Consider the following 17,937-nt stretch of genomic DNA (forward strand, 5'->3'; position numbering starts at 1 on the left):
GGCCATGGTTTATCATGTTCTGAGGGCATGAAACATGGAAGGAAATGGGCCCGTAGAAAGGGTTGGTATCCAAGAATGCGTGAATGTGTGAGAATCCTATAACTTTACCTCCACTGGCCTAATATCCTGAGTCACTAGATGGTCAGAAGTATAGATAGAGTACAAAAGGAACGGCTGAGGTACATTCATACTAGAAACCAAAAACAAAGTTTGTACAAGAGGAACAGCAAATGAAATAGCTTCTATCCAAATAAAATCTCACACAGGTCATTTTTATACATACATGGACACACACCCACACACGCACAGACACACGAGTAGAATGTGTGTTTTGTAAGATAGGTCCTTGGAAATAGACATTCTTAGCAAATATGGATGACAGATCAATTGTAATTTATTTTCTTTTAACACTGTATCATCATAAAGAAAACTGGTATAAATGAAAAAATCTATTTCAAATATCTACATCTAAAATTTTAGGCAGTGAAAAAGCACTTTGTTGACAAGGAGTGTGGAATGATGGATGTTAATTGTCAGAAACTGTTGAATGCCTTGCTTAGTTGCCACAAACAAATTCACATATCAGAACGAACAATACTGCTAAATATTCCTTTTTTCCATTTTTTTTCTGTTAAAACATACTGCGAGAAAGAAAAGAAAACTGGAAATCCATACATCTTCCAAAAGTTTGAAATTGAAGCAATATTTAGAACCATAGATGAGGAAACGCCGCAGCATTGGTGTAATATACACAATGCGCTTTTCTTCTTTAATCTGTAATGTACATCAAATACTTTACAACAATGCATTAACAAAGGGCAAGAAACATCTTGCTGTACAGAGGAACCCGAGTGCAACTTGAAGCCTAGAATCACAACGGATGAAGAGTAAACAAAGCGTGAGAAGCCGTCCCTCTGAAGTGTGTGAACCACGTGCCTCTGTGCTTACAACCGTCACCCCGACCGCCTTCTGTGCTGCCTTCAGCCACATTCAGTGGAAAGCACTTTTTAGACTCTCCAGCCCGCGCTAGAAAGGTGTTGTACAAGGTCAGATTGAGGATCACTTTCTATTGACTTTCAAGTTAACGTTCGATTCAGTTAGCTTTCTGAAATAGCTCTTAATGTTTCCTTACTGGTTATCCCAGCCTTCCTATGGAACAGGCTTTAACAAACTAAATTTGCAGGGGAAAAGAAAAATAGCAATGTCTGTGGTCTTGCATGCACATGCACTGTTCCCGGTGCTGCCTGCCTCACACCCAGGAGTCGGGGGACGCGGGGTAGTGGCTCGTTTCATAGTTCAGTTCACTGTAGGGACGGGCAGCAGAGTAGAAGTCGACGTAGTTGCCCGTGGACTTGAGTCCCAGGTGCATGTACTCGCTGGCCGGAGGGCGGTGGTGGACCTGGTCCTCGAAGAAGGACTCGTCGTAGTTTCTCGTGGAATTCGGAAACGGCTGGTAGGTCTCGTAGTCTTTTCTGCTGGGCTCCTGTGGGACTGGCTGTGCTGAAACCTGCCCAGAAAAGAAGATCCACCTGGGTTAGCGCATTTGCCCTTGACCCGTCCTCCCCCGCCGCCGATGCGCTCAACCCTCTCTCAAAGTCAAGGCTCCGAACATCCTCCATGCGGTTACCAGTATCGAGCTTCTCCTGACTGACTTTCCTTTTTCAAGTTGGTTCCTGAGTCCATGCGCTATCATTCTAGGTAATCTTTTTTTAAAAAATTATTATTATGGTAAAGTATACATAACATAAAATGGACCATTTTAATCGTTTTCAGTGGCATTAAGTAAATTCGTCGCCTGGGCCACCGTCACCACTATCCATTTTCATAACTTTTTCATCATCGCAAACAAAAACTCTGTATCCATTAAGCTTCAGTCCCCATCCCACCCTCTTTTCGCAGCTTGTGGCAACCGTCGTTCTATTTTCCACCTCTATGAATTTCACTAGTCTAGGTATCTCATAGAAGTGGAATAATAGAGTATTTGTCCTTTTGGGTCTCCCTTCTTTCACTTAACATAATGTCCTCAAGGTTTATCCATGTTGTAGCATGTGACAGAATTTCCTTCCTTTTTAAGGCTAAATAATATTCCATTGTATGGAGAGACCACATTTGTTTATCCATTATCCACTGATGGACACTTGTATTATTTGCACCCTTTGACTATTGTGAATAACGCTGCTGTGAATGTGGGTGCACCAGTATCTGTTTGAATCCCTGCTTTCAATTTCTGGGGGGTATGTAGCAAGAAGTGGAATTGTTGGATCTGATGGTAATTCAATGTTTACCTTTTTGAGAAATTGCCAAAACTGCCATGATAGGTGAACCATTTTCCTAGTTAACCTTTTTCAAATTAAAGAGGTATACACTAGACACTACAGAACACAAGTAATTTATAGTCATCTTTCCTGCATTTTTTCCATCACACCTGGGTGCTGTAATCCCAGACAAAGAGAAAGTGAAGATGTACAAGGTCTAATGGTCACTTGGGCATCCTCCTGCCAGCTCGGAGGGCTGTGACCAATACCTCTCTGGAGGATGGAGGCTTCCCGGTAATAGGGCCATTCCATCACACCTGCCTAAGTGACCAGGTACCACAGCCTTAGAAGGATACAGAGGAGCATGTGAGAAGAAGAGGGAATCCACTTCAAATACTCTATGCTCTGGAGAACCAAAACATCTCCTAACTTGGTTCAATTGAGAATTGATGGGACTCGAGAATAATGTGGGATTATGAAGACTTTGGTTAGGGGAGAGGGGTCTTCAGACTTGTCCAATGTCCCCCAGCCCACTTCAGTGTCCCCCGTTTCCATTCCTGTCCTCTGCAGGTTACTGTCTGATGTAGGGGGCCTTTAGGGGCTAAAGGGACCACAGGATTCTTCGGGATACGTGAAGTTTAGTTAGTTAGTTAGTTCCCTCCGCTTTGTTTTAAGGACAGTAAAACAGACAGTGTTCATAGGCTGATAATTAGCATTTATATGTCAGGGCCTAGCTATCCCCTTCCCACTGCCTCTGAGGTCCCTTCCTAAGCATCACGCTCCCAAAGTGAGGATACCCCCAAGGCATGGGGGAAGGACCATTCCCACAGCCACTGCATAATGGCATCCACAAAGTTCCCCGAGTGCAATGATTGTGCAGGAGGTCTGGGGGGAACGATGGAACACTCCTAAAAAAGCACAGTTTGATCACCTGCCAGTGGACTCGGTAATTCCCTGCTAATTTAACTAAGGTTCAGCATGGAAACATCCTCTAGAAATTGGTCTTAGTTGATAGATAATGATTTGTAATTAGCACGTTGTGTGTGAATGAATGCTTCTAATGGCCTGCCCGTAATTCTTCTCTCAGGTAAGCGAAACTCCCTCTTTTATATGTCATTGATTTACACTAGTAATCGACCTGCTCTTCAAAGAAGTGGTGAACTTCATCATAGCTGCCATCCAGGTGGCCTCACACTTCCAGATAGTGGTGGCTGAATGAATGAGGTTTCTGTCTACCTGTGAAAGTCCTCAGAGTGTAAATGTGTGTTAGCCTAAGAGCCTGGGCATGAGGAGGACATTCGGAACTTCAACACCTGCAATTAAACATTGCTAAGACCACGTGTACCTGATCACTGGGATAGGCTAAGGTGCCCTTTGCTGGTCTTTGAAGAGCTGAGCGTTACGTGGAACTTCTCCGCTCCACCTCGGTGCTGCTACCCAAGTGTGGAGCATACAAAGTATTAGAGTTGGGAGGTTTGGAAAAATTACACAGGGAAGGAACTAGAATTTACTGGCTCTATTTCAGTGGGCTCTATATTCAACATGTAACAAATTCTTCTTTGTTTACTCTTGTATATGTATATATGCATACATATATGGATGCATGTTTATGTCTGTATACCTATCCATCCATCCATTTATCCATCTATCATCTACCTATTTATCTATCTAATCTATCTCCTTCTCTCCCTCCACCTTTCCTCTCTCTCAATTTCTCCCTCCCTCCCTCCTTCCTTCCTTCCTTCCTTCCTTCCTTCCTTCCTTCCTTCCTTCCCATCCATCCATTTATCCATCCAATTCCCAATTTATAGATGAAGAAACTGAAGGTCAGAGAAGATAAGAAACTTGTGCAGGATGCCATGGCTCCTGGTGGGGTGAGGCTGGGATGTGAATGCACACCTGGCTGACTCCAAAGTCCATGTTCTCTCTGAGACAGGAGCACAGTCTCTGTTGAGCCAAGGTGGCTCCACCTCGGGGGGTGGGCAGCCTCACTGAGTTGACTCCAGACCCTGTGATGAGAAGGGAGGCCATGGACAAAGGAAGCCAAGATGAGGCCTGACTTCTCTGTGCTGGTCTCAGTAACCAGGGGAGGGGCAGTGCTAGAGCTTGGGAGGTCTTCAGGGGAAGCTACTTATGAGGATCGTGGCCCTCCTCCACGGTGGCTGCTTCTTTCTTTTTTTCCTTTTCTGGCAAAGCCTGTTTCAAATTTCTTACTACTGCTATGTTCTCTCTGGCTGGTGGACATTTTTGGGTTGAGCACAAGCTTATTTTAGTCTCATATCAGGAGTTACCTTCTTCAGTTCATTTGTATTGCTCATAAGGTCCCATATCAACCCCTTCTCAGGTTAAGTTCTGCAGTTCAGAGAATTTGTGTGAACGAACCACCCAGAACAGCTGATGGTGGCACAGCTGTGTTTGAAAGGATTAAATTTGCTCCCTGGCCCCAGTGGTATGGATGTCGGCTGCTAAGATGCATTCACCGCAGAGGTATGTTGGCTGTATTCTGTCATTTACTTTAAGAGACTATCTGACAGTGTTCAAGATTAGGCAGGTGAAATGCTCCCCAATACCAGCCTTTCCCATAGAGGAGCTAAAATAAATGCTTTTTTTTTTTAACATAGAGTGTGGACAAGCCAGACTTCTGTAAAGGAGGTGGAATGATGCTCCTATCCCACAGTGGTGTATTCTGAATCTGAGTCTCTTGTGGTCCAGAGGAGCCCTGACACATCCAAGGAGCCTGAGGCTGTTGTCTGCTCTGCGTAAGGCAGTGTCCTCTCTGGGAAGGGCAGGTGCCACCAGCTGGCTCACATGGCCATCACGGGGGTCCACACTCTCGGCACTCCGTCCTGTGGCTTCTGCTCCCACAGAGTCATCCTTGCTGAAAGCTTTCCTCAGCAGCAGAATGTTTAGTGTAAATTATAAAGGACGCTGCTCCTTCTTAGCTCCCACCCCTGTAGCACGCTGATGGAAGACTCCTTTGTATTCCTCACTGAGTTTGCCCACCAATTGAACGTATTCCTAACACAAGGGAAATAGCCGCCCACTACAGACCTTCAAAGTCTACTGCACAGTGAAAGCTGAAGACTCAGGGTGTTATCATTATACAATGAATGAAGCCGTGGTGAAGATCAGTGCTTCTCAAAGTGTGGTCCCAAGACCAGGAGCATCAGTATTGCCTGGGAACTCTTTAGGGGTACAAATTATTGGGCTCCATCCCAGACCTACTGAATCAGAACATCTGGGGTTGGGGCACAGTAATTTATGTTTAACAGTCTTCCAGGGATCCTGACTCACCCTCAAATTTGAGAACCAGTGGTATACAGGAGGGCACATGGCACAAGAGGACAGAAGACCCAGGCTGGAGTCTTTGCCTCTTCCGAGCTTCTTCAGGTGACTGAGGGCGAACCCTTACCCTCCTTGAATCCCAATTTCCTCAGCTCTGGGGATAATTTTATTTGCCTGCCCACCTGGCAGCCAGACTGAGGAACTCAAGATGCCATTTTTATTGCTGTCAGTAATAATTTGAAAACCAGTCAGCAAAACACCAAAACCCTTTGTTTCTAGTTTATGAACAAAAATCCTATTGCCAGCGGGATACGGTTAAATAAGCTATTTTTCTTTATAAGTGTGGGATAGACTGGTAGAAGCTCAGCAGGGTTTTTGAAGGGTTTGAGTACTTAACTCTTAAAACAATATCTGTGACCCCAAACATAAAACCGAGGATCACAAATCTTATTTCACACGAATGGTTGTTTCTTCTAGGAGTCCTTATGCTCGGAATTCACTGATTCGAAACTGCAGTGGCAGGTAGTCACGTGGGGTGTGCCACAGCTGCGAGGCTGCCTGGCTGCTTCTCTGCTGAGTCAGGGGAAGCCCGCCTCCTACCTCCTGCCCCGGCCCCTCCCTTGCTTGGCCATGCATCCAGGGCTGTTGCCTTATTTTCAGATCTCACTGTCTTTTGCCTCGTCCCAGAGATCCCCCTGAAACTAGTTTCCCTCGGTGAATCACTTCTTCTCTAAGATGAATCCCTGTCCAGACTCCTCTGCAAAGCTCAGGAGGCCCAGCTTTGACACCGAAACCGAATGGACCCCGGCACATCCCTCCCGGTTAAATTTTTCAAGCTGGCCATTTCCTAGCTATGAGGTTGTGAAGTGGCTTTTAGCCCAGTAAAGTTCCAAAAACAAAAGCCATCTGTGATAACCAACCATGCTCACATGGGCAGAAAATCCACACCATGGATGCTGTTTACAAGGTCATCTCCAGAAGCACCCATCTGGAAGAGGAGCAAATGGCCAACTTTTCTGAATGGTCAGGATGGTCTTCCTTTACCGAATTCCCAAGAGGGAAGGCTGTAAGTAAAGCCAAAGTGTATCCTGATAACAGAGTCCAAAACAAGTAAAACCTTTATTACTTTCTCAAGTCACTGGAGTGTCATAATGATTTTCTTGGAAAAAATTTTCTAGGTAAAAAACAACTCTCTTTGGTGGACATTTCAAAAATGTTGCTTGATATTAGAATGGAGTTAACAGTCCAGTTGCCCCCTTCCCTCGGCTGGACCAGCTGAGGGAATAATGATGGCACTGAGCTAAGGTCACAGGACTCAGCTCTGCTGGGGGTCGGCCTGCAACGTCTCCCCTGTGCTGATGAGTGGCTCAGAGCTTGCTCTCCATCCAGACTGAGTTTCAGTACATCCACCTGAGACACCGTGGCCTTGATGTTTCACACCGAGGTTGAGTCGAGTTCATTCTAGGGCCCAGGAGGCCCTAGAATGAAAAGGCTGCATACAATAGGCTGTGCTCACTCTCTCGGGGCAGGGATGCCATCTTGGTGCGTTAATTCCAATTTTCTTAAATGCTCAGAATAGGCTTGGGTGAAGAGAATGTGCCTCTTAGAACCATCGTGGACTGTCCTCTAAACCTAGGTTGCAAGCAGTCTGTTGGAATGTACTGCAGCCACACTGTACGATGCCAAGGACCCCTGGGCCACACCAGGGTGTTTCTTCATTGCCAACAATAGTGGGATTCCCTGGAGATAAAGGCTGACGTAGAACAGGCTGATTCTGGTGATGAGCTTCTCTTGACCTATAGAAGCTGAAGACTGATTTTATGCTCTTGGATGCAAAACCAGGGTCCCATCACATCCTGACAAATATCTTTAAGAGCTGGAGACCACTGGCTCACTGTACCTGCTATTTGCTGGAAGAAAAAGCATTGATTTCCATAAATAGAGTTGGCATTTCCATTTTCCTTTATGTTTGGGTAGGCATGTTGATCTGCAAATAGTTGGGGGCCACCCCTGATGACCTCTTGTCTAGAGCTCATGCCCCTCTGTTTATTCACTGACTTCTTTGCTTTTAGCAAAGACCAGAACTGTGTCCTCCTCCCTCTTCCCTTAGAAACAGTCTTGCACCAGACATTCTACCTGCTGGAAGGGAGCCCCTCTCCTCTTCAAAGATGCTGCCTTGCTGGGTGATGAGAACTGATTAAAAACACACATTTCCCTTTCATGTTGACTTTCATCTGGTTACTGTGATCAAGTAAACAGCTTTCAGGTTTATCTTTTCAGTACTATTTTCATGACACACGGCAGGAATCTAGAGCGTCAGCAGAAGCCAGTTCTGGAAACGATTACCAGTAGCCAAGAGTTATAAAGAATGTCAGTCTTTCTGTGATGACCACCATGGGGAAGGAAAAGTATGAGGTTATTCATCAGTAAAGGAGCAGAGGCGGTGCCTTCTTGCTTTTATAGTTCCCCTTAGAACCAGAGAGAAAACGAGCCTTCAACGAATATTTGCTAAATAAAACACACGCAAAAACACAGATGGATTCTTTAAGTATCTACCAGCCAGGGTTCCTCAAATTTCAACATCCACACAAATCACCAAGACACCTTGATAAAATGCAACTCGGATGCAGAAGACCCTGAATGGGTTAGGGTTAGGGTTAGGGGCCAGAGAAGCATCTCTTCTGTGTTTCTAACAAGCTCCCAGGTGATGCTGTTGTTGCTTGTTCCCCCACTAGCCTGAGCGGTGAGGCATAACACCATGCCTTCTATTCAGTTGTTTACATTGAACTTGATGTGTCTATGTTATTAGTAACTGTCATGTATAATGAATGCTTTCTTCCAATTAAGAATTGGCTGGGTTACAGGAGCTACTTAATCCATGTCTAGTAATTAGACAATTTGTCTAGTAACCAGCATCTTACACTTGCCGTAACTAACACCTGATGCCGCCAAAAAAACAAAAGATTGCTTTCAAATCTGAGGCTGTTCTGATGACTGCCACCACCCACATGTACGCTGTGTCCCACGTGAGCAGAGAGCAGCGGGGACCGTTATTTTCTTTTTCCATTTTTTATGCATGTTAAATCGAAACTAACTTATTTTTTACACTTCCAAGATATTTCACAGGAGTCGAAGGGAGAAACAAACACCAACGTGCTACCTCTCTTTTACCTGGTTATGTTTGATGTCTTCAGCGGGCGCACCATATGAATTCCTATACAAAGTTGAAATTCCAGTATTTTGAGCTGAAAGCAAAAGAGAAACAAAAGTATTAGCACCGAACGCCAGACTTCAAATGAGGAATGATGGTTATCGAGGCCAGTTTTGCCCTGACAAAGCTTGGTGTCTCATGGATCATTCCGGATGCAAGAAATTCGTTAGCCCTGAACACTTCATTTTACATACAGACATTAAGAGAGAAGAACAGTTATTCTATAAAATCCCCGTTGCACGTCAGCCTCTTGCAATAACATTCAGCTTGCAGACGGGGTCAAGGCAGGTGCATCAAACAGATGGTCATCTTGCCAGTTCTATGGCCTTGTTTTCTGGTGAAAACTGGCAGATGATAAAAGCGTGTCACCTGCACTGAAGCATGCAGGAATCTGGATCGGCCGCTTGGTGTTTAGCTGGGGAATGCCAAGAATGAAATTTCTAATTTGAGCTCACAGAAGTGCTTGATCATCTTTGAGACAGTTCACTTCTCAACGGCCTGAAGGATGGGCAGGAAGCACCACCCGCCTTTGCCCTGTGCATCTGGGCAGCTGCGGCTTCGGAGTCCTGTTCAACACAGAGACGGGAGACTCCCACCCTGTCTTGTGACCAGTCTGTGTTCTAGACAAAAGGAAGGAAGGTCTCCTCCGGTTGCCAGCAGCTTTCAAAGTCCTGGGCAAGATGCCCACTTGCCTGCCTCCTCCCCTGGGGCCCTTGAGGCTGCTGTCACAGGCCTAGAGGAAGGGCCCAGGGCAAGACTCCCCTCATAGCTGCTAAAAGGTCCTGGTTTAAGAAAGCTCTGGAAAAAAACATTGTCGAGTGTCAGCAGGTATCTAAAACACTCCAGATATCAAGAAAAAGTTATCTTTTGCTTCCAGTATCTATGGGATCATGAAATAGGATGACACACCATCGATTCTCTCAGAGATACAGGCCACCAAGTCAGTATAATCATTCCACCCATGTTTATTACTAAAAGCACATAATAGCTGTGCAATAAAACTCCTCTTGGGAAATTCTGCTTAGAATGTGAGAGCTGAGAGCCCACTTCCCATTTTAAAGACCACTCTGATAGACTCTCTGGTTGAACGCCCATCACTCCTGTCTCTGCATCACTGCGGAAACCACCATCCCTCGCCTGGACCACCGCTACAGCATCCTATTCTCAACGGCCCAGCTTCCACTCTGCAAAGCCTGTTCCTTCATCCCTCCTGTTCCCATCACCTGAGCGATCATCATGTTAGACAGACCGGATTATGTCACTCGATTCCCTGCGCATTATGGTCTTCGAGGCTCTGTGTGATCTGGTCCCATCCTGACTTCCTGCAGAATTTCCTGCTCTTCTTCCCACAGTTCAGGGAGCTGTGCTGGCCCTCCTTCCTGGCTTGAGCATCCAAATTTATTTTGCATCAGGGATGTTGGACTTCCTGATGCTTCTCCCTGGAACTTGCTTGCCCCAGACTCTGGACTATCTCTCCTTGTTGATATTCGGGTTTCAGCTCAAACGTCTCCTCCTTGACCGTGTTAGTTAAAGTTACCCTGCCTACCTGGGGCCCTCTGTCTCATTACCCCATTTATTTCCACCATCACACTCAACGCCAAGTGCTACCACCTCGTTAGTGAGTTTGTTTCATGTTTACCTTGTGTATTACCTCCCTTCATCTAGGAGATAAGAAGCTCCATGAGGACAGACATCTGTCTGTCCCGCCACCTTTGTAGGCTGCCTCAGCACCTGGGACAGTGCCTGGCCTTGAGGGATGCTCACAGAGTGAGTGCTTTTTTTGCTGAGTGAATGAATGAATGACTAAACCTTAGGAAAATCTGCCTTCAGAGCTATAACCTGCTGATGGAAAATGTTACTCCAAGGATAAGGTGAATTTTTTTTTCTATTACTCAGAATAAAATACATTTTTTTTTTTGGTAGAATGTGCATTTTTATAGCCTTGGCCTCCCTCCCTGTTGTGCTTGTGGCTTCCAAGCTGAAGATGTTTCTACTGGAAGTTCTTTCCTCCTGCTCTTTGGCGCACTTCACCTGTTTAAAGGAGACTGTGTAGCTGAGATTGAACTTGTGGCCTTTCTGGATACATGAAGCACGTGTCTTCACAGGTGCTCTGCCATGTATGTGTCTGAGCAAAGAGTCAACTCATAGGGAAATGCCTTTCTTTTTTTTTATAGACCCCAATTTCCAACTATATCAATAGATTGAAGATTAGAGCAGCTTTAAAAGGCATAAGAGAGATACTGACAGAAACAGAATCGACCACTGGATGTTAAGGTATTTGGGAAGCTCAGGTGGGAGGGCAAAATCCCCTGGTGAATTTTTAAGTCAGGCTGTGTAGCTGCTGGGATCACACAGCCCTCCTCTGATGCGTGCTTCTGAGCACGTAACACTCCTAGGGAATCATGACCGCGAGAAACAGCTATAACAGTGCTGCATGCCTGAATGAACAGCTGCCTTTGGCTTTCTGAGGGCTCCTCAGAGGCAGAGAAACACTAAGGAGAGAAGACATTTTAAGAGACGTCTAAGCTAGAGATTGAATACAGAGAAGGCAGGTGGAGGGGAAGCCTGAAATATAAACCCAGATGGATCTGCATTTCTGAGAGCTCAGGAGAGGAGATGATGACCCAGGCAAGGAACTGCTTTTCACTTTAAAGCTTTTGCATGTTGCGTTTTGAGGGTGACGTTTCCCATGGTTTTCCCACAGCAAAGGGAATGTTTCCTGTGGGGGAAATGGTATAAGACATCCCCTGATGCCTTAGAAACAAGGAAGATGGCCGTTTTTCAGATGTTTTTTCAATAACTGAACTTTAAATGCCCCCTGGATTTATTAGTGAATGAGAAAAGGTACTGCTTGGGATACGGAGGTCCCAAGAAATATGATCTGCCAGTAAACGCTGGAATGATGGACATTTGCTAAAGGGAAGCAGAACAGAGGTTGGCAATTCATCATTTCCATCCCTACATGAAATGTTGATTTCCACCCGGCTTGGCTGGGGAGCTACTCATACCATCGTAGAGGGGGGCAAACACACTCACCAATCTCAGCACCAACACCGCCCCCACCTCCTCCATCACCATCAACATCACTGTGATGCTAACAACTAACTTTCACCCAGTACTTGTTGGCTTAAAGGGAACCTTCTTGTATAAACATATTATTCAATAATGACCTCATGCTCTTCTAGGCTTGCTACATGATTGACAGTGTAGTTTTGAATTGCATTTTTAAGTAAGTTAGAGCAAAGTGTTTAAGCCTCTAAATAAGTTTGAAAAGTTACGTATATCTCAATGCTGCAGTTGTCAAGATTCCTGCCATTTTCTAGGAAGATTAAACATCTAGAAACATATTAGATTTTATTTTTTATTGTCTGATGTGTGCAGAGCAGGATCATGTACCACTGGAACTATTTCAATACAAACACACCACAATGAAAAACCTTTTTTTTTTTTTTTTTGCGGTACGCGGGCCTCTCACAGTCGTGGCCTCTCCCATTGCGGAACACAGGCTCCGGACGCGCAGGCTCAGCGGCCATGGCTCACGGGCCCAGCTGCTCCGTGGCATGTGGGATCTTCCTGGACCGGGGCACTAACCCGGGTGCCCTGCATCGGCAGGCGGACTCTCAACCACTGCGCCACCAGCGAAGCCCTGAAAAACCTTTTGAATGATTCTACCGGCCAAGAGAGTTAAAGTGAAAAGATCAACTTAAATAATAACAGTGCAGTCGATTTCACAATTATTCTTGTAATTATAGTCTCACTTTGTTATCCCTGCCTGCTGGTGATGTGGCTACCTAGGGCGATAATAATCGAAAAACGAAGGGGTCAGGTGAATTTCGAGTCACTACTGCTCTGGAGTAATCAGTACAAATTAGATTCTCCACTGAATATCTCGACTCTAGGGACTTGGCACTCAGATTCATGAGCTTCTTTGTTCATGCTCATTGACGACAGGGGACAACACTTATGGGGAAAAAAGAACCAGAGAACGAGAATCAGAACGTACATCCTATGTTGGACTTCCCTGGTGGTTCAGTGCTTAAGACTCTGCACTTCCAGGGCAGGGGGTGCGGGTTCAATCCCTGGTCGCGGAACTAAGCTCCCACATGCTGTGGGGCACAGCCAAAAAGAAAAAGAAGATATGTCCTACGCCATGCATTCAGTTCTCCATTCAGGGGACGTTTCAGGCATGAGGGTGAGGCGTTCCCTGGTGAAGTGTGTATGTGGAGGCAGAGTGCTGAGCTGGGCTGGGTATCACGAGCATCTGTTTATGAGGCTCTCCTTTCTGGAGCCGGGGAGAGTTACCATGGAAACCACGGCCTCTGGGGTAAATACAGTTACCATGAGAAAAATTTATCTTAGACGTCCTGGGTCCAAAAGACATGTCAATAAATCATCCAATTTGTCTATTCTGTTTCCCTGCAGGTCTACACCTAAATAATATCAGGGAGACTTAACACATGCTTCTAAGATTCTTCTGAATAAGAGGGTCTCAGTGTCTGTTTAGGATTGCACCCTTGTACTGCAGTTTTATGAATGCCCTAATCTGACCCTGTTCTGTTGAAGTCCCTATGGTCTGTTTTCAGGAGGGGCCCATCTCCACATCCATGTGGCAAAGAAGGGTGTGGAATCGCTGGTTAGAGATCCTGATGGTTCTGGCAGCTCTGCTTTCAAGGCATAACCCCCGCCGCCCTGCCCCCCATCAATAACGCCAAATCGTATCCAGGAGCAAACCGGGGCAGGAGAGAGGTGTGGGGGGATCCTGTAGGGGACGATGAATGTGGACATCGAGCCCCACCCCAAGGAGAGTGGTACAGAGTAAGAGGAGAGCTGAGTTGAGGCTGGCCACGAGGCAGGCTGGCCTGGGCGCCCTGGGGGGCAATGGCACCAATTTTGGCCTCCGCAGAGTCCCAGCTCATGAGCCAATGGGTGCGATTGGGGGAGTGAAGGACGAAGGGCATGAAAGATCAATGCCTCCCTAGGGAAACTGAGGCCAGTGGTTCTGATGAATCTTCCTGGGAGTTTGTCATGGCCAGAGAGTGGTTTCATGTCAAGAGGGGAAGACGCCCACAGTAGTTCTGTGGGTCTCCCTGAAATCCTCTCTTCCTCTGCTTCTCTCCCGTCCCCTCCCCTTCCCTCCCTTCCTTTTCTTATCCTCTTTCTCTTCCCCATCCTCATGGACAAAGCTTGGCCCACCATCTTGGGTTATGCCAACGAAGAAGAAATCTATGGTGACCTCGTCCTCTAATTTGAGAAAATATCATGAACTGGGCAAGTGAGAAGGAAAGGTGTAGGGAAAGAAAGACAGAAGAAAAAAATTGTGCAGAGAGGATTTTCTCTTAGCTATTCCAGGAATAAGATGCTCCGTTTTTATACCTCCAGCTTCATCTCCTCATGGCCAATCCCTGGGAATCTTCGCTATCAAGCTCTCAAGTCCTGCAGAGCTGCCAAGCAAAGCTGAAGCCTGATGTCCCAGCCCTCTGCCCTGTCCCAGGTCCTGTCACCAACTCTGCAGAGGAACCGTGCACAGCCAAGCTCACCTGTCATGGTGTCTTTCCTGGAAGTGTGTTCTCCTTTAGTTCCGTGGTAAGTGGCGTTGCTGCCAGTGGACTCATAGTCTGTTTTTCTTTCTTTGAGGCTGATCATTTCCCGAGGTGAAGCTGGGGCACTTGCTACATAAAGAAATCGGAAGGATGACTTTCTGTGTCTCATTCGACAGCACGTATAGCTTTTCACACAAACAGGTAAAGTCATAAATGCATCTGGCTCAACACAGGTCAGTACGTGTACGTGGACCTGTTGATTTTTATTTTTGTTCTTTTGGTTCTTGTCTTTCCCCCTTCCCTTACGCCACGTCACTTGGTGCTTTAGAGTTAAGGGGACACACGACTCGGAGGCAGGGAATTAAGGACTATATCCTGGGAGCATCGTCCCTACAGAGACATCCTCGTGGGGATGTGACCTGCTCAAGGACAGTTTCAAGAATGAGATCCGTCTTGGTTGCTTTTTCTTTCTTTTTTCTTTTTCTTTTTTTCCCCTCCCTCTTCTTCCTTCCTTCCTTTGAAAAAATTAGATGTGTTTCAGAGGAGCGATTACTGATACTGAAGAATCCCTGATTAAATCAGATGCGCTTTTACTTAAACACGTTTCACGCAGAAACGGCCCTAAAGGAAGGCAGAGGATGATGTGGGGGAACAGTAGAGCCCCACCCACCGAGGTCTTCTCCATCAGCCTGGGGGCTGGGCTGGGGGGTGTGGCATGAGAGCACCTGTCTCCTGATGGGGGTCCTTGCTCCATCTCAAACGCCCCTAACAATCTCCCCCACACACCTGCGCCCCGGTCCCTCGCTGCCTGTCGGACCTGGGGACTGAGCCCTGTCAACCGTTTGTGTCTTCATGTCTTCAGTGATGGGCTGTGATTAGAGGATTCCCTTAGGAATTCCACGATTCTTTAACAAACTGGGCCCAGAACAGAGGAAAACCTGAACTTGGACTTAAGGAAGCAAACAAAAAGAGGTTTAGTTTTCTTTAAAGATCGGATGGATTGCGAGCAACTAAGCCGCCCTGCCAGTGCAGAGATGTGCTGGGAGAAGTGGAGGTTAAGTGTGTGTGCCAGCGCTAAGGCAGCTACCGTGCGCCCATCCTATGGGCTGACCTCACATTGGTCTCCACGCTCCTCAATGAGGCCACTCGCATCCCAAGCTTAGTCAGTTGCATCTCACCCATTCTGAGTACAGCCGTGCTACTCTTCGGTCCCAGAGCCTTCCCCAGCTTCCATGCCCGAGGGCAGTGCTTCATAAGCTTGTTTAACCTTAAGACTCACCTGAGAACCTGGGGATCACAAAACCCGACCCTGGACCTTGTGAATCTGAATTTTCAGTTGGGCCTAGGAATCCAAATTTAGCAAGCATGCCTGGTGAGTCTCTGGGGAACTCCGAGTTTTAGGATAAAGCTCATTTTCCTTCACTAGTGTCCAAGCCCCTCCCCAGTCAAGCCTCAGTTTACCTTTCAGCTGTTTGTTCACACCCTCTACAGGGTCCCCCAGCTCCAGCCCACTGGGCCTGCTTGTTGCCTATCTGAGTCACTTGATTCATTTCACCAAACTTAGTATCTTCTATGTGCAAAGCCCCGTGCTAGACACGGGGGACAAAAACACGAGTCACAGCACACTTTCTGAAGTTGAGGAGCTCTTCATCGGGTGAGGAAGTGAAACCAGAAGATGGCTCAGAGGATGTCTTAGCCAAGCACTGGGAAGGTAACAATGGGAGCCTTTGCCCATCCTTTCCTGAAAGGCCCCCTACCCACCTCTCAGACCTGTCAAATAAAATCAAGGCTCACTGCTGAGATCTTGAAACCCTCAGAGATTTCCAATCCTAGCTGCCCATCAGAATTAGTTACCTAGAATACTTAAAAATACATTGATGCTTGAACATGCCCCCCAGCCAGTTGCACCAGAGTCTCTGGGTGTAAATCCAATGGGAAGGCAGGGAAGAAACCTGCAATTGTTCCACGTAACTCAACTGGGCTCTGGGTCCAGTTCCTGCGTGTTCTCAGAACACGGGTTGCTGCGTCTCACTCACCCCCTCCACCTCTGCCCCATCTCCTCTCTTCTCTCTCCATCTTCCTCTCTGGGGAGAGTCCTCTCCTGCCCTTGCTCCTAGATCTTCTGCATAAAGACTGGCCTTTTATGAGTCACTGCCAGGCAATCGTGAAGGGACAATATTTTGGAGCCTCTTGACCAAAGCTTTTAAAATGAGAATCCGATATTGCACAGATGGTGGGGTTTACTAAACTATGTCAAGTGTGTAATTATCTCCTGAGACCTCACACACAGTGGTCCGAGTCTCTGGTAAACCAGGAGGATACTCCTGGAAAAATCACATGACGCCAACAAGCGTTTATTAGGTGTCTTCGAAGTGCCTTGCCTGGGTACCACCAGGCAGTGCTCCACCTGCATCCCTGGGATGCTGACATCCTGTAAAGCGCTGCTTCTCTTTCTGGGCGCCTTCCAATCTATTATATTATTCCATCTTCCTGACACTGATTGGTTCTTCATAATTAGAGCTCTTAAAGACACTGTCCTTTAGCTTCCAAGACTCACTGCTCTTTATCTTTTTAAGAACTATGAAAATAACATGTGTAAAAGACCACCTCCATGCCTCTGAGGCAGGTGGAAGTTCCTCCAGTTACACGGGGCTTCCTAATTCTCGTTCAGCGTGGGGCTAAACATCACAAGTGATAACACCGCACTAAAAATATGAGTTTTCACGGGGCTGGGAGAGGGTAATCTATTTCAGTCAAATATTCCCCATTCATCTCTGATTCTCCCCATCGTTATGACAGTAAAGTATGGTGTAAAGTTTCATGACAAACATCCTCAAGGGCAGAGGGGCCACCCTGCTGGGGAGTGCTCTGTACCATGCCCTTGAGACTCAGTTCCAGAAAATATAGTTTCCTCAGCAGGAGGAGGGCAGCGAAGAGCAAGGAGAAACTTTTCTTAACCAAAAGCCTCTATCTGTGCGCGTGTGTGTGTTCGCCCATATAAAATTATTTATTATACATGGAATAAAACAACAATAAAATCTAATAAGAATGAGATGGGGGGAGGGGCAATATAGCAGTAGGGGATTAGGAAGTATAAACTATTATGTATAAAACAAGCTACAAGGATATACTGTGCAGCACAGGGAACACAGCTGATATTGTACAGTAACTATAAATGGAGTATAACCTTTAAAAGTTGTGAAGCACTGTATTATACACCTGTAACTTACATAATATTGTACATCAACTATACTTTGATAAAAAAATTAAAAAGAAAGAATGAAATAAAATTAGAAAAAATTAAATTGAATGGTTTAAAAGTTACAGTTGATTGTAATATGAATATATGAAATGATTTATCTGCTGGCTTACAGGTAATAATGAAAAGCAGATCAGGTACGGAACAGTAACGAAAGCCTCAATGACAGTTTTCAAACGTAGGTCATTCTCAAGGAGGAAGGAGCACACCCTCTCTCCCCTACTCTGTTATCCCAAATCTAATCAATCAAATGCAACCTAAACTATCTTAAGTGGGTAAAATGTCCATGGAAAACCCTGAACTGCAAACACTTGGTGGTTTTATACATTCCTATTCCTCCCTGAATGCAGGCCCAGGATGTGCATTTCATGACTGTGACACCTGTTA

General features: G+C 46.0%; 1 protein-coding gene across 9 annotated transcripts in view; it reads right to left on the reverse strand.

Moving 5' to 3' along the window:
- Positions 1-376: 376 nt before the first annotated feature.
- The window catches only part of CTNND2 (catenin delta 2), a 930,830-nt gene continuing 913,269 nt past the window's right edge, over positions 377-17,937 (reverse strand). For all 9 annotated transcript variants that reach the window (XM_060295662.1, XM_060295656.1, XM_060295659.1 and 6 more), the window contains 3 exons: positions 14,289-14,420; positions 8,712-8,785; positions 377-1,507 (listed from right to left, as the gene is read on the reverse strand). In XM_060295662.1, the coding sequence (XP_060151645.1) occupies positions 1,250-1,507; positions 8,712-8,785; positions 14,289-14,420 (464 nt within the window). In that variant the 3' untranslated portion in view covers positions 377-1,249. The remainder of the gene's footprint in view (positions 1,508-8,711; positions 8,786-14,288; positions 14,421-17,937) is intronic.

Source organism: Globicephala melas, chromosome 3 (genome assembly GCF_963455315.2).
Source record: "Globicephala melas chromosome 3, mGloMel1.2, whole genome shotgun sequence".
Lineage (NCBI taxonomy): Eukaryota > Metazoa > Chordata > Mammalia > Artiodactyla > Delphinidae > Globicephala > Globicephala melas.